Genomic DNA, 16,141 nt, shown 5'->3' with positions numbered 1-16,141 from the left:
CCGATGACAATCGACACTCAACACCTTTAGTTTTAAATTTTACTCTAATGCATATTATATGGAATCCTCATCATTCCTTTCTAAAACAAATTTTTCAAAATAGGAAGGAAGGAAGTAACAGTTTAGGGAAATGTTGCTAAAGAGAAGCCTTATTATTTCTCAACCTGGATTATTATAATATTTTGTCCATTTGCCCTAGACCTTCATTGAAACTTTGCCTGAGCCTAGACTACAACATTTGGGCACATAATTACGGCTCTTAAAAATTGATCTCTGTGGTTATCTTTTATTTATTCTAATGCATTCTTCTGATCTCACCTGTGCCCAGGCAGTATGCAAATTATCACATAGGTTGACCTTTAGCGTTCAGTTAATGTAGGAAACTCCTGCTCTAGTGGTTTGAAGTGTGGGGTCCAGTATACTTTTCTTGTTTCTTTCAGAATGTTTCTACCTTCTTGGACATTCTGGAATACTATTCTAGAAGGTAAATTCCAAGTGCAGTGATTTTTTTCCCCCCAGTTAGTTCATTATAGTTCTTAGCAGTTGGATCAAACATCAAAAGAAAAAGTACAATCAGGAATTTTGGCTCTCAGTGTGCTGTAGGACTATTAATGCTTAGCCCTTGGACTCTATACTAAGAAATTATCTGAAATTTCTAAATTGGTATCCTTGCCTAAGAACATTTTTTTAAAATGTGTTGGAAATCTACTTTAAATACATTTAATTTAGTCCAGGGTAGGGATGGGAAACTGCAAGTCTATTTCTATATGAGGATATATTATCCTACCCCATCTCTACCATTTCCTTAATTTCCATTTATTTTTAGCTATTTTAATAAAAGTTATTAGATTCTGAGAATTGCTGATTAGTTGTGAGAGGTCTGTGCAAGACAGAAAAGCTCATTAAATGGCTTTCTCATTTCTCTCTGATAGACTATATTAGCAAACTTCCTTTTCTTGATGGTGTTAAATAATTTAGTAGCTCACTAAGGTACCAGTTTCTTTCCAGGAGGGTGTGATGTCAGGTTTTTTTAATTGCCTTTTTTTTTTTTAGGTTTCAGAGATGTCTTCTGAGATAGTCATTACCAAGTTACTTGTAGGGTTGTCTTTTTTTCACATGATGTAGCAGAAGCCATAACTCATAAGATTTAGGTATAATCTGGTTTTGAAAACGTGATTGAAACTGTTGTTTTTTAACTCGGCAGGCAGCCTAGGCCATGGCTGGAAAGAGAGGGTAAGTCCTTCCTTGCATGATCATGTGTGCAGGGTTCCTGACCACTGAATTCCTAATTTTCATATTTGAATTCACATGTGTGATTTCACATCGATAACTTGTGTTTCTAAAATATCCTAACTAACTTGTTAATAAGGAAGGAAACCAGATTTGCTTAAATCTGTTCAAGGCTGACATTCTGAAATTTTAAACTAGAAATAACATCCCTCAGCATTTGGAAAGGTTCTGATTATGATGACCAGCCTGCAGTGTCTCTTTGGGAAAGAAATTTCCTTTTGAATGAAGACTGAAGATTGCATTTGACAACTTAAGCAGTTAAAAATACAGCTTTAACAAGGCAGCTTAACATGTATTTAAGCAAACCTTTTTTGTCGTTGTTGCTTTTGTTTTGTAGAAGGAAAAGAAGGGAATTGACTATATCAAAAAGTAAGAACTGTATATAACTTTAAGTGAGGCTGCTTAGATCTTGGAATGGATACCCTTTGAGTATACCCACCCCACCATGGTTTAAAAAAAGAAAAAAAGCCCGGTGTACATATTGAGAATGTCAGTCATGAGCTTAGTGTTTAAGTAATACCTCTCACTTGCAGTTGTGAGTCTGATTTGCATGATTAGTCTTGTGTATCTTGATACACAACTTTGCTTTTGCTGTGCCAATTCAAATTATTTTGCTTTAAAAAAAACCTAAAATTTTATGGACGTCAGTTTTGTCTTGATTACTTGGTTTTGTATAGTATTTCTGGGACCAAAAAATAAATTGAAATCTTTTTTTATGTAGAACAGAGGTTTGAAGCTGGAAAGATAATGTTTATGGCAGATTTGTGTGCTTTTGTATATTAAACTCTTCAGGCTGCCGGTAAGGCAGTTTCTAGAGCACACTTACTTTTTTCCTCTTTTATGTTTCTTGACTAGTGTAGCATGTGGTATGTTTAAATACTTCATTCTCTGCTTCATAATTCTGATATGAACACTATACTATAGGTAGACAGGTAAGCTCTTTGTACATTTCAGTTACGTGGCCTAATCAAGCATAACCAAAGGGATGTTTTTTGTACTTGTCTCAAACTAAGCCTAAAAAGGGTGTATCAGCCACATTTCACGTCTTTTCCAAATATGAAGAATTGTGAAGCAAGTCCTCTGCCAACACTAGAAAAATAGGGTGTTTATAGGTTGTCATTTAACCTTAGACTATTTGGAGAAACAATTCAGTCTCTCCTTTTTCAAATTGTTAAACATTTTGGCACAGTTTTTCACTCCAGCTTGTTACTTTCTTGAGAACAGTCCATTTTTGTTTTTATTATAATGCTTATATTATACCATCTTTTGGTCATTGGAAACAAAACAGCTCATAGCCCAGTGATGTAATACAGTGACAGTAACACAATATAGTAGTCATTTTGCTTCAAGGAGTTTAATTAGATAGCCAAATAACCGCTCTCTGTTGATTACCTTTGTTGGGCTTGTCTTACTCTATATGGCCATTACTGCGAATGTCTGACCGTGAAGCACATACAGTAGAGCACTTGTTAACTTAATCTTCAGCCTAATGCACTTGCACTCATTGAAAAGTAGTGCTTGTTGTGTGGTTGAAGATCTTACGGTCTATGTGCAAGGGCTCATTGAATTATATGTAAAATAAATACTTAGTTCAAGTTGATACAGTGAGTTTTCTGGGCTAGCAGTATTGAGCCCCTGTCTTACCACAAGTATAATCTTGACTGTCTCCCTTTAATTAAGTCAGAGATGTAGAATTTAGGACAGTCTGAGACATTACCTTGTAAAATAGCTTGTTTTATGTTCCTAAAGCTACCTTGTTCTGTGTTAGAGCTACTAATCGTCTTGATGTAAGTTTTAAATAAATGTATTTCTTTAGAGCTGACTTGCACTGTGATTTCTCCTTTTAATTATGGACCATTGAATATAATTGCTTCCTTCTTCCCCTCGTACTCCCTTCCATCATCCAACCCTTGGCTCCCTTAAGTTGAACATTTTCCAGTACTCTTACAAGTTTAAACACTGCATTTATTTAAAAAAAGAATTAATTCTTATTGCTTAGACTTTTTATTAGCTAATATGAAGAGGCTTATACAGGTAGGGTACTTGTCGAGGCAGAGTACTTTACTTCATCTCGCAGTGCTAGTCCTGTGAAGTTGTCCCGTCTAGCTGCATATTCCCCAACGTTGGCCAGCCCTGGTACCACACAGCAGCTCAGAGCACTGCGGTATATACTCATGTCATGAGCATCATACCACTCGTCAGTCTTCTCATCATAGCACTCAACATTAAAGGTGGTGGTAAAGCCATTAAAACCACCCACCACAAACAAGAGGTCGTCTACCACCTCGATGCCAAAATTGCTACGAGGATTAAACATAGTTGGGATTGTGCGCCAGGTGTTAGCCACTGGGCTGTAGGCTTCTGCACTCCTAAGTCGATTAGCTCCGTCAAAGCCGCCTACCTGTGGACAGCAGAGGAAACACAACTGGCTGTTAACCGTCGCTTCTGTGCACTGAGGATCCCCTCCTTGCCGGGGACCCGTAATTTCATACCTCCCTCTTCCACTATCTTCCGTGGATAAGAAGCTTTCAGATACTTCCCACTGGTAGTGTAAACCTATTTGCTAATAGAAAACCTAGGCTATCAATTTGTTGTAGGAAAGAAACTCACCGCATATACGTGTTCTCCATAAGCAATTACACCTATCCCACTCCTCCTGCTTCTCATGGGTGCTATGACTGTCCACTGATTACTCTCAGCGTTGTACACTTCTGCTGTAAACAGGCATTCGTTCCCGTTAAACCCACCACATATGTAGACCTGTGTGAAGAGAGTTCCAGGATGAGTAAAATTACTTCTGGGGAGTAGAAGGAAAGATGGTGGCTGGGGGCTGAGGACACTTCAGATGCCAGTCTGCAGTCTGAGTTTTTTCCACATGTGCACACATTGCTTTTTAATAGGTAAAAGATGGTTACAAAGGGCCACTTAGTCACTGGATGAAGGGGTTAGTATTGCAAGGTGAATACCGCCACTTCTGTTTTCCATCCACCTCAAAAAACAAAGCATTACTTGCGCCTTCCCCGGGGTCTCACCTTTCCGTAGAGTGTTGTGGCACTCGCATCACTCCTCTGCTCATGCATGGGGGCAATGAGTGTCCACTGGTTGGTCTCTGGCTCATAACGTTCAGCAGTGTTGAGACGCACATAGCCGTCAAAGCCTCCCATGGCGTAAATAAAATTGCTGAGGACTGTCACACTGACGTAGCAACGCCTCGAGTGCATTGGGGCCACCTGATGCCAGGTTTTCTTGACTGGGTCAAAACGCTTAACACTATTGAAATAGTCCACACTATCGAACCCCCCAATGATATAAACATAGCCTTTCAAATAGGCTGCCCCATGGTAGGCACGAGGACTCTCTTCCTCACAAGTGACATTCACCCATCTGTCTGCCCGAGCATCATATGCCTCAATGGCATTGGTGGGGCTCCCACCACTCCAGCCACCAATTGCAAATAGGATGGCATAGGGCAAGCGGGGCCTGGTGAGCGGGTTGGTGAAATCAGAATTAGAAGGTCCATTCATATTTAGGTCATACATGGCCTTCAGGGCATTAATGATGACTGGCTTGCATTCCTCACTGTCTTTGACATAGTCATTCATTTTAACATTGTTCATGAAATATTCAGCATGCATTAGGGCCAGGCGAACCTAAGAAGGAAATACAGAAAGTCATTCAGATGAGGTGAGGTGTCTGAAAAACCCATGTCCTTAAGCCCACAACTTCACAGCCTCCACTGAATGCACTAGGGTCATGTTTTATTTTTGTAACTTACATTTGGATGCTGAGAATGAGTGAGAAAGAAGCCACCTCAAGTGGTCACAGGGCTAGTCCATTCCTTGGCCCCTGGACAGGACTTTTAGACCAGAAAAAGCTGTGGTCCTTGTTCAGTGATTGGATATCTATGTCTCTCTATATAAAGTAACATGAATTAGCACCAGATGGTTACAATTGAGTGCAATGCTCATTACCTGGTTTCTAGTCTAACTCCTGTTTTGGTTGGGGAAACTCACAGAAGGAAAGAGGTGAAAGGAAGACCTTTTAGAATTCTTTTGAAGACCTGCTTTCTCCTTCCCCCACTATCAGAATTTTGGTCAAAGAGAAAATAATTGGGGCAGAAGGAACTAGCCATGCCAGGGGCGAAGAAAGCTTTAAAATTCCAGAGAATGGCAGGGGATGCCTTCTACATATGTACATCTATAAGTGACTGCGTGCTAAATCATTTCAGTCGTGTCCAACTCTTTGTGACCCTATGGACCGGAGCCCAGCAGGCTCCTCTGTCCGTGGATTGTCCAGGCAAGAATATTGGAGTGGGTTGCCATGCCCTCATCCAAGGGATCTTCCCAACCCAGGGATCAAACCCAAGTCTCTTACATCTCCTGCATTGGCAGGCAGGTTCTTTACCACTAGTGCCACCTGAGAAGTCCACATATATAAGTGTATATTTATATATATGTTATATATAAGTATATATATAAATATAACGACAACTCTGGCATCTGTCAAACGTCTGAGTGTAGTCCTTGGGACAATCCCTCTGGGATTAATGAATCAAAAGTGAGCAATTAAGGGAATTCCCTGGTAGTCCAGTAGTTAGGACTCCAAGTGAACCTCCATGCTAGGGGCATGGCTTTGATCCCTGGGCACGGAACTGACTCAGTTGGTAAAGAATCCACCTGCAATGCAGGAGACCCCCGTTTGATTCCTGGGTCGGGAAGATCTGCTGAAGGGACAGGCTACCCACTCCAGTGTTCTTGGGCTTCCCTTGTGGCTCAGCTAGTAAAGAATCCGCCTGCAATGTGAGAGACCTGGAGTTGATCCCTGGGTTGGGAAGATCCCCTGGAGAAGGGAATGGCTACCCACTCCAGTATTCTGGCCTGGAGAATTCCACGAACTGTATAGTCCATGGGGTCGCAAAGAGTCAGACACGACTGAGCGACTTTCACTTCACTTCGTGGAACTAAGATCCCACAAGTCACATGGCTCAGCCAGAAAAAAAAGAGTGAACAATTAAAGCATCCCACAAAAAAATAACTAAATGACCTTGGGAAGCAAAACTGAAATATGCTGCTTCCTATTTTGGGGGTCATGAGAAATCCATTTTAAAATGGCCTCAAATACAGCATCTTCTTGTTTGACGTTGAGCTCATCTTTCTCAATGATATCCTTAAGTTCAGTGACTGAGAGCTCTAAAAACTCTGCTGAGACTTTGACCATCTCCTCAAAGTTGTGCAGTATGAACATGTAGGCTTTCTGCCTCAGCTCAGGGCAGTAGTAGTAGTCCGTGAACTTGCAGATGCCGATACAGTTATCCAAGCACAGCTCCGACTTGAGGAACTCACAGCAACCCCTGACAATACCCATGATGTTAAACTGGTCTGCAGCAGCCAAGAGTTTCTCCACATTATCCGGTGTGATGGGGACCGTCCGGGTGTATGCGTATTCGATAATCAGCTTCATCATGTCAGGGGAAATGCCAGGGATGTTGTATACTTTCTTTTCAGTGTTGTTCCAGCCACTTGTAAACAAAGCTCTGGAACAGAGACAAAAACTAGCAGTCACTGAAATATTTCTCTCTGGTCTGCCATGTTTTCCCCGCCCCCCACCCCCACCCTTTTCTTGTGGAGAGTTTGGACATTTTCCAAATAGCACACAATATATTGGAAATACATCGGTGTGAGGTAAGAGGGAGGAGAGTAGGCTTTATACAGTGGGCAAAAGAACCTTTCCAAGATCTTTGGTCACTTTTATTCCTATTTTCATGATCAGTAGCCCTTTTCCCCATTTTAGGGATGGAGAAATTGAGATCTACAGCTGGTAGTATGACCCAGGTCTTTTCTGTCTCAGCCCATTGTCCATCAAACTCTACCCCAATTAAAGAAATTAAACTTGAGCAAATACACTTTTAAAACAAGTATTATTCATATCCAGAATCTGATCACTTCGCACCACTCCTGTTGCTACCTTCTTAGTCTGAGCCACTGCCATCTGTTTCCTCGATTATTGCGAATAAACCCCCTAACTCAGCAGTCCTCAACCTTTTTGGCACCATGCACCAGTTTTGTGGAAAACAATTTTTCCATGCACTGGGAGGTAGGGATGGTTTCAGGATGATTCTCATAAGGAGCCTGCAACCTAGATCCCTCGCATGCATAGTTCACAGTAGGATTCCTGCTCCTGTGAGAATCTAATGCTGCCACTTATCTCACAGGAGGTGGAGCTCAGGCAGTCGTGAGAGTGATGGGCACAGGCTGTAAATACAAGCTTCACCTGCCCGCCACTCACCTGCTGTGCAGCCTGGTTCCTAATAGGCCGGTATCAGTCTGTGACCTGGAGGTTGGGGACCCCTGCCCTAACTGATCTCTCTGCTTCTGCCCTTGACATCTCCAGAGTTTACAGTCTTATCCCAGCCCCCAGAGTGATCCTTATGAGTTTATGCTCTTCTTCCACTCAGAAACTTCCACTGGCTTCCCTTGTTATTTAAAATATGAAATCCTTAACAGGGACTACAAAAGACCCCTGAGATCTGGACCATGAATACCTCTCTAATCATATTTCCTCTCGCCTTCCTTCTCACCTTATTCCAGCCCTGCTGGCCTTGCTTTCCTTGAATACACCAGAGATGCTTCCATCTTGGGTCCTTTGCACTTTGCTTTCTACTTGGCCTGGAAGGCTCCCCGCCACCCCCCTGCCCCAGACTTCCATATCTTCTAAGACTTCACCCCCTGGAAGTCTTTCCTCAAATGTCACTTTGTCAGCAAAATGGTAATCCTATTTAAAATAACCACTCCCTATCTTCTTTTTCCCTAGCAATTATGATCAGATATATATTTTATTAAATGCCTATTACCCCTATTCAAAGGTAAACTTAATGAGAACAGGAATATTTATGTGTTGTTTTTTTTTCCAGTACCTGTCACAAAATAGGCACTCAATAAGAAATTATTGAATGAATAAATGACCACTATTCCACAATTATTTATTGGGTCCTTTCTAAATAGCTAGGTACTTTTCTAGGTGTTGCAGAAGTCCCTGCCCTAATATATTTTTGCATCCTTTTTCTAGGAAGTTTAAGGAAATATGGGCTCAGAGATCAAATTCTCTATCAAAGAAGTCTGCAAACCTATAGCCTCTGGGCCAAATTCAACCTAACTCCTCTATTTTTGTCCTGCCCAAGAGTTAAGAATTTTTTTACATTTTTAAATTGGGAAAAATATTGTGACACCTGGAAATTATAATAAATTCAAAATTTGATAATAAAATAATTTTATTGGAACACAGCCATGTCCTTTCAGTTAGAATTGTCCATGGCTATTTTCCAGTTCTCCTTGATCTCTTCTGCTTCTACTAGGTCTCTACTATCCTTTATTGTGCCCATCTTTGGGTGAAATGTTCCCTTGGTATTTCCAATTTTCCTAAAGAGATCTCTAGTCTTTCCCCTTCTGTTGTTTTCCTCTATATCTTTGCATTGTTCATTGAAGAAGGCCTTCTTGTCTCTCCTTGCTATTCTGAAACTCTGCGTTTAGTTGGATGTACCTTTCCCTTCCTCTCTTGCTTTTTCACTTCTCTTCTTTCTGCAGCTATTTGTGAAGGCTCCTCCGGTAACCACTTTGCCTTCTTGCTTTTCTTTGGGATGGTTTTGTTTACTGCCTCCTGTACAATATTACATACCTCTGTCCACACTTCTTCAGGCACGCTGTTTACTAGATCTAATCCTTTGAATCTATTCATCACCTCCAATGGTATTCATAGGGGATTTGATTCAAGTCGTACCTGGCTGGCCTAGTGGTTTTCCCCGCTTTCTTTAGTTTAAGCCTGAATTTTGTTATGAGAAGCTGATAGTCTGAGCGACAGTCAGTTCCAAGTCTTGTTTTTGCTGACTGTATATAGCTTCTCTGTCTTTGACTGCAAAGAGTGTAATCAATTTGATTTCGGTATTGACCATATGATGATGTCCATGTGTAAAGTCGTCTCTTGTGTTGTTGAAAAAGGGTATTTGCTATGACCAGTGCATTCTCTTGGCAGAATTCTGTTAGCCTTTGCCCTGCTTCATTTTGTATTCCAAGGTCAGACTTGCCTGTTACTTGCCTGTTAGGTTTTCTTGAATTCCTACTTTTGCATTCCAATCCCCAGTGATGAATAGAACATCTGTTTTTGGTGTTAGTTCTAGGAGGTCTTCTATGTCTTCACAGAAGTGATCAACTTCAGCTTCTTTGGCATCGGTGGTTGGGGCGTGGACTTGAATTACTGTGATGTTGGAATGGTTTGCCTTGGAAATGAACCGAGATCATTCTGTCATTTTTGATGTAACATCCAAGTACTGCATTTCACACTCTTCTGTTGACTATGAGGGCTACTCCATTTATTCTATTGGATTCTTGCCTGCAGTACTAGATATAATGGTCCAACCAAATTAAATGACTACTGATGGAAGTAAAGTCTGATGCTGTAAAGAACAATATTGCATAGGAACCTGCAATGTTAAGTCCATGAATCAAGATAAATTAGAAGTGGTCAAACAGGAGATGGCAAGAGTGAACACTGACATTTTAGGAATCGGTAAACTAAAATGGACTGGAATGGATGAATTTAATTTAGATGACCATTATATCTACTTTTGTGGGCAAGAATCCCTTAGGATAAATAGAGTAGCCCTCATAGTCAACAAAAGAGTCTGAAATGCAGTACTTGGGTGCAGTCTCAAAAATTACAGAATGATCTCTGTTCGTTTTCAAGGCAAACCATTCATTATCACAGTAATTCAAGTCTATGCCCCAACAACTAATGCTGAAGAAGGTAAAGTTGAGTGGTTCTATGAATAGCTACAAGACCTTCTAGAACTAATGCCAAAAAAAGATGTCCTTTTCATCATACGGGACTGGAATGCAAAAGTAGCAAGTAAAGAGATACCTGGAGTAACAGGAAAATTTGGCCTTGGAGTACAGAATGAAGCAGGGCAAAGGCTAACAGAGTTTTGCCAAAAGAATGCACTGGTCATAGCAAACACCCTCTTCCAACAATACCAGAGAAGACTCTGCACATGAACATCACTAGTTGGTCAATATCAAAATAAGATTGATTATATTCTTTGCAGCCAAAGATGGAGAAGCTCTATACAATCAGCATAAACAAGACTGGGAGCTGACTGTGGCTCAGATCATGAACACCTTATTGCAAAATTCAGACTTAAATTGAAGAAAGTAGGGAAAACCACTGAGCCATTCATATGTGACCTAAATCAAATCCCTTATGATTATACAGTGGAAGTGACAAGTAGATTCAAGGGATTAGATCTGATAGACAGAGTACCTGAAGAACTATGGACGGAGGTTGGTGACATTGTACAGGAGGCAGTGATCAAGACCATCTCCAAGAAAAAGAAATGCAAAATGGTTGCCTGAGGAGGCCTTACAAATAGATTTAAGAAGAAGAGAAGTGAAAGGCAAAGGAGAAAAGGAAATATATACCCATTTGAATGCAGAGTTCCAAAGAATAACAAGGAGAGATAAGAAAACCTTCAGTGATCAATGCCAAGAAATAGAGAAAAACAATAGAATGGGAAGGACTAGAGATCTCTTCAAGAAAATTAGAGATGCCAAGGGAACATTTCATGCAAAGGTGGGCACAATAAAGGACAGAAATGGTATGGACCTAACAGCAGAAGTTATTAAGAAAAGGTGGCAAGTATACACAGAAGAACTATACAAAAAAGATCTTAATGACCCAGATAACCATGATGGTGTGATCACTCACCTAGAGCCAGACATCCTGGAATGTGAAGTCAAGTCGGCCTTAGGAAGCATCACTATGAACAAAGCTAGTGGAGGTGATGGAATTCCAGTTGAGCTATTTCAAATCCTAAAAGATGATGCTGTGAAAGTGCTGCACTCAATATGCCAGCAAATTTGGAAAACTCAGCAGTGGCCACAGGACTGGAAAAAGTCAATTTTTATTCCAATCCCCAAGAAAGGCAATGCCATAATGTTCAGACTACTGCACAATTGCAGTCATCTCACATGCTAGCAAAGTAATGCTCAAAGTTCTCCAAGCCAGGCTTCAACAGTATGTGAACTGAGAACTTCCAGATGTTCAAGCTGGGTTTAGAAAAGGCAGAAGAACCAGAGATCAAATTGCCAATATGTTGGATCATCAAAAAAGCAAGAGAGTTCCAGAAAAGCATCTACTTCTGCTTTATTGACTACGCCAAAGCCTTTGACTGTGTGGATCACAACAAACTGGAAAATTCTTCAAAAGATGGGAATACCAGACCACCTTACCTGCCTCCTAAGAAATCTGTATGCAGGTCAAAAAGCAACAGTTAGAACTGGACACGGAACAATGGACTGGTTCCATATTGGTAAACGAGTACGTCAAGGATACCCTGCTCATTTAACTTATATGCAAAGTACATCATGTGAAATGCTGGGCTGGATGAAGCACAAGCTGGAATCAAGATTGCCAGGAGAAATATCAATAACCTCAGATACGTGGATGACACCACCCTTATAGCAGAAAGCAAAGAAGAACTAAAGAGCCTCTTGATGAAGGTGAAAGAGGAGAGTGAAAAACCTGGCTTAAAACTCAACATTCAAAAAACTAAGATCATGGCATCTGGTCCCACCACTTCATGGCAAATAGATGGGGAAACAGTGGAAACAGTGACAGACTTTATTTTTTTGGGCACCAAAATCACTGCAAATGGTGACTGCAGCCATGAAATTAAAAGATGTTTGCTCTTTGGAAGAAAAGCTATGACCACCTAGCTGCTGCTGCTAAGTCGCTTCAGTTGTATCCGACTCTGAAAGCATATTAAAAAGCAGAGACATTACTTTGCCAACAAAGGTCCGTCTATTCAAAGCTATGGTTTTTCCAGTAGTCATGTATGGATGTGAGAATTGGACTATAAAGAAAGCTGAGCGCCAAAGAATTGATGCCTTTGAACTGTGGTGTTGGAGAAGACTCCTGAGAGTGCCTTGGTCAGCAAGGAAATCAAACCAGTCGATCCTAAAGGAAGTCCTGAATATTCATTGGAAGGACTGATGCTGAAGCTGAAACTCCAATGCTTTGGCCACCTGATGCAAAGAACTGATTTATTGGAAAAGACCCTGATACTGGGAAAGACTGAAGGCAGGAGGAGAAGGGGACGACAGAGGATGAGATGGTTGGATGGCATCACCAACTTGATGGACATGAGTTTGAGCAAGCTCTGGGAGTTGGTGATAGACAGGGAAGCCTGGCATGTTAAAGTCTGTGGGGTCACAAAGAGTTGGACACGACTGAGCGACTGAACTGAACTGAAATTAAATTTGCCCATTTCTGTATATTTTAGTCCACTGATTCCTAAAATATTAATGTTTATTCTTACCATCTCCTGCTTGACCATGTCCAGTTTACCTTGATTTATGGACCTAACATTCCAGGTTCCTATGCTACTGTTCTTTGCAGCGCTAGATTTTACTTTCATCACCAAACACATCCATAACTGAGCGTCATTTCCGCTTTGGCCCAGCTGCTTCATTCTTTCTGGGGCTATTAGTAGTTGTCTTTCACTCTTCCCAGTAGCATATTGGACACCTTCCAACCTGGGGACTCATCTTTCAGTGTCATATCTTTTTGTCTTTTTATACATTTCATGGGGCTCTCATGGCAAGTATACTGGGGTGGTTTGCCATTCCCTTGTTTAGTCAGAACTCTCCACTGTGACCCGTCCATCTCGGGTGGCCCTACATGGCATGGCTCAGAGCTTCATTGAGTTATGCAAGTCCCTTTACCACAGAAAGGTATCCAGAGTCAGACCTTCTGGAGTGTGAAGTCAAGTGGGCCTTAGAAAGCACTGCTGTCAGTAAAGCTAGTGGGACTTCCCTGGTGGTCCAGAGGTTAAGAATCTGCTTGCCAATGCAGGAGACACAGGTTCAATCACTGGTCCGGGAAGATTCCACATATCGCAGAGTAATTAAGCCTGTGTGCCATAGCTACGGAGCCTGAGCTTTGCAATGAGCAGCTTGTAAACTGCAACTAGAGAGTAGCCCCCACTCTGCACAACTAGAGAAAGCCCACGCGCAGCAATGAAAACCCAGCAAAGTCAAAAGTAAAAATATAAATTATTAAAAATAAATAAATAGAGCTAGTCAATGTGATGGAATTCCAGTAGAGCTATTTAAAAATCCTAAAAGATGATGCTATCAAAGTGCTGCACTCAATACGTCAGCAAATCTGGAAAACCCACTAATGGCCACAGCACTGGAAAAGGTCAATCCTCATCCCAATTCCCAAGAAGGGCAGTACTAAAGAATGTTCAAACCACCAGACAATTGCACTCATCTCTCATGTTAGTAAGGTTATGCTCAAAATCCTGCATGCTAGATTTCAGCATTACGTGAACCGAGAACTTTCAGATGTCCAAGTTAGGTTTAGAAAAGGCAGAGGAACCAGAAATCAAATTGCCAACATTCATTGGATCACAGAGAAAGCAAGGGAATTCCAGAAAAACATCTACCTCTGTTTTATCGACCACACTAAAGCCTTTGACTGTGTGGATCATAACAAACTGTGGAAAACTCTCAAAGAGATGGGGATATCAGACCATCTTACCTGTCTCCTGAGAAACCTGTATGTGGGTCAAGAAGTAACAGTTAGAACCCTGTGTGGAATAACTGACTGGTTCAGGATTGAGGAAGGAATATGATAAAGCTGTTTGCTGTCACCCTGTTAATTTAACTTACATGCTGAGCACTTCTTGAGAAATGTCAGGCTGGATGAGTTACAAGCTGGAATCAAGATTGGCAGGAGAAACATCAACAACCTCAGATATGTGGATGATAACACTCTAATAGCAGAAAGTGAAGAGGAACTAAAGAACCTCTTGATGAGGGTAAAGGAGGAGAGTAAAAAAAGCCGGCTTAAAACTAAATATTAAAAAAACTAAGATTATGGCATCCAGCCCCATCACTTCATGGCAAATAGAAGGGAAAATGGTGGAAGCAGTGACAGATTTCCTCTTCTTGGGTTCTAAAATCACTGTGGATGGTGACTGCAGCCATGAAATCAGAAGACAATTGCTTCTTGGCAGGAAAGCTGTGACAAACTTAGTGTGTTGAAAAGCAAAGACATTGCTTTGCCAACAAAGGTCTGTATAGTCACGGCTATGGTCTTTCCAGTAATCATGTATGGTGGTGAGAGCTGGACCATAAAGAAGGCAGAGCACCGAAGAATTGTTGTGTTCGAACAGTGGTGCTGGAGAAGACTCTTGAGAGCCCCTTGGACAGCAAGTCAATCTTAAAGGAAATCAACCCTGAATATTCATTGGAAGGACTGATGCTGAAGCTGAAGCTCCAATATGTTGGTCACCTGATGAAAAGAGCTGACTCATTGGAAAAGACCCTGATGCTGGGAAAGATTGAGGGCAGAAGGAGAAGAGGGCATCAGAGGATGAGATGGCTGTATGACATCACTGATACCATGCACATGAACTTGGGTATACTCTGGGTGATGGTGAGGGACAGGGAGGCCTGGCGTGCTGCAATCCATGGGGTCATGAAGAGTCAGACACAACTGGGCGACTGAACAACAACAAAACATGGCTGCTATTGCACTGAAAGCAGAGTGGAGTAGTTGTGACAAAGACTGTGTGGCCTGCAAAAGTCCACTTAAAATATGCGCTATTCGACCTTTTTGTATACCTTGCTCTAAGTTTACATGAATGAGAATTTTTAGGTGGGACACACTTACCATATCTTCATTGGAACTGAGTACTCAAATATTTTCAGCTCATAAGCAAGATAGCTCTTTACCTTCCTGATTACAACACTTTCGGCTCAAACTTCCTTTTATTTCTGATAAATATTTCCCGGGTTCTTTCCCTTCACCCCCCTTCCCACCCTCTCTATCCTTGTTAATTTATCACCCTGCCTGAAACAGTCTCAGGGGCTTAAGGGGTAGCTGAGGTGGCATTGTTACCTAGGTTTAAGTAGGAAATCCAGTACAGGTGTCCAACTATCCCAAAGGTTGGTGTGGGTGCAAATCAAAGAAAAAAAAAGCACCAGACCCACCAACAGCTGGTTGAAGTTCAGTTGAAAACCAGAGAGGCTCCGGCCCTGATTGGGCCTCTTCAGAGGCCCGTCTACAAAGAAGCCAGTCTACAGAAGCCCAGGGCTTTGACAGGATCCCTAAACTTAAGATCATGGGGTGGGAAACATGAAATGAACCAAAATGTCTCAGAATGAGCCCAGTTCCCCCTTTGGCTTAGTTCAGCAACCCTGTTATACCTAAAGTAGGAACTGCAGCTACAGAGGATGTTCTTGTGGGCATTGAACTCAAAGCCATTGACCTTGATGACCACGTCGCAGAGCTTGCCCTCTAGCCTAAGCTCGTTGAAGATCTCACAGGTCATCGCACTCATCTTCCTCTCCATGTGAGGCTGGTGGAACCGTGTGGAGGCCGCCGCGCTCTCCATCTCCATGGCACCCTGGGATCAGCGGAGAGAGGCTGCTCTCCTAGGGTGTCGGGGAGGATTGTGGGGGGGCCCCTTTAGCCAGCTGTCGCTCCTTTTCCCTACTACATCTTTCATATAGGGCCCATCAGGCAGTCCAGGTTCCAGAATCCTGGGGCCGCAGTGAGGTCACTCTCAGGATTGTGTTCTCAGGTTCTGGAACTCTCTCCTGTCCCTGTCCTTCTTCCTTCTCCCCTGCCCCAAGGCACCACTCAGGTTGGAGACCACCCCACACCTTCCGCAACCAGAAGACCAGGGCCCCGTGACCACCAGCACCACCATATCAGAGTTCTGTTTCACTCTAACTCCTGTGGCCTACTTCAGGTGTTCAGTTGGGCATCTCTGTAACATCCATCTACCTTC

At 42.0% G+C, this 16,141-nt stretch overlaps 1 protein-coding gene across 4 annotated transcripts; it reads right to left on the bottom strand.

The window, feature by feature from the left end:
- Nucleotides 1–3,271: 3,271 nt before the first annotated feature.
- On the bottom strand, nucleotides 3,272–15,889 carry KLHL10 (kelch like family member 10). Of its 4 annotated transcripts, XM_059878210.1 has the most exons (6): nucleotides 15,555–15,642; nucleotides 9,379–9,559; nucleotides 6,334–6,823; nucleotides 4,323–4,940; nucleotides 3,901–4,050; nucleotides 3,272–3,691 (listed from the first exon to the last, which is right to left on the bottom strand). In XM_059878210.1, the coding sequence occupies exons 3-6, from the start codon at nucleotides 6,751–6,753 to the stop codon at nucleotides 3,317–3,319; spliced, it is 1,563 nt and encodes a 520-aa protein (XP_059734193.1). In that variant the 5' UTR covers nucleotides 6,754–6,823; nucleotides 9,379–9,559; nucleotides 15,555–15,642; the 3' UTR covers nucleotides 3,272–3,316.
- Between the last annotated feature and the right edge of the window lie 252 nt (nucleotides 15,890–16,141).

Source organism: Bos taurus, chromosome 19 (assembly GCF_002263795.3).
Source record: "Bos taurus isolate L1 Dominette 01449 registration number 42190680 breed Hereford chromosome 19, ARS-UCD2.0, whole genome shotgun sequence".
NCBI lineage: Eukaryota > Metazoa > Chordata > Mammalia > Artiodactyla > Bovidae > Bos > Bos taurus.
Note: the sequence above shows the minus strand (reverse complement) of the source record. Positions and strands in the feature narration are given on the sequence as shown.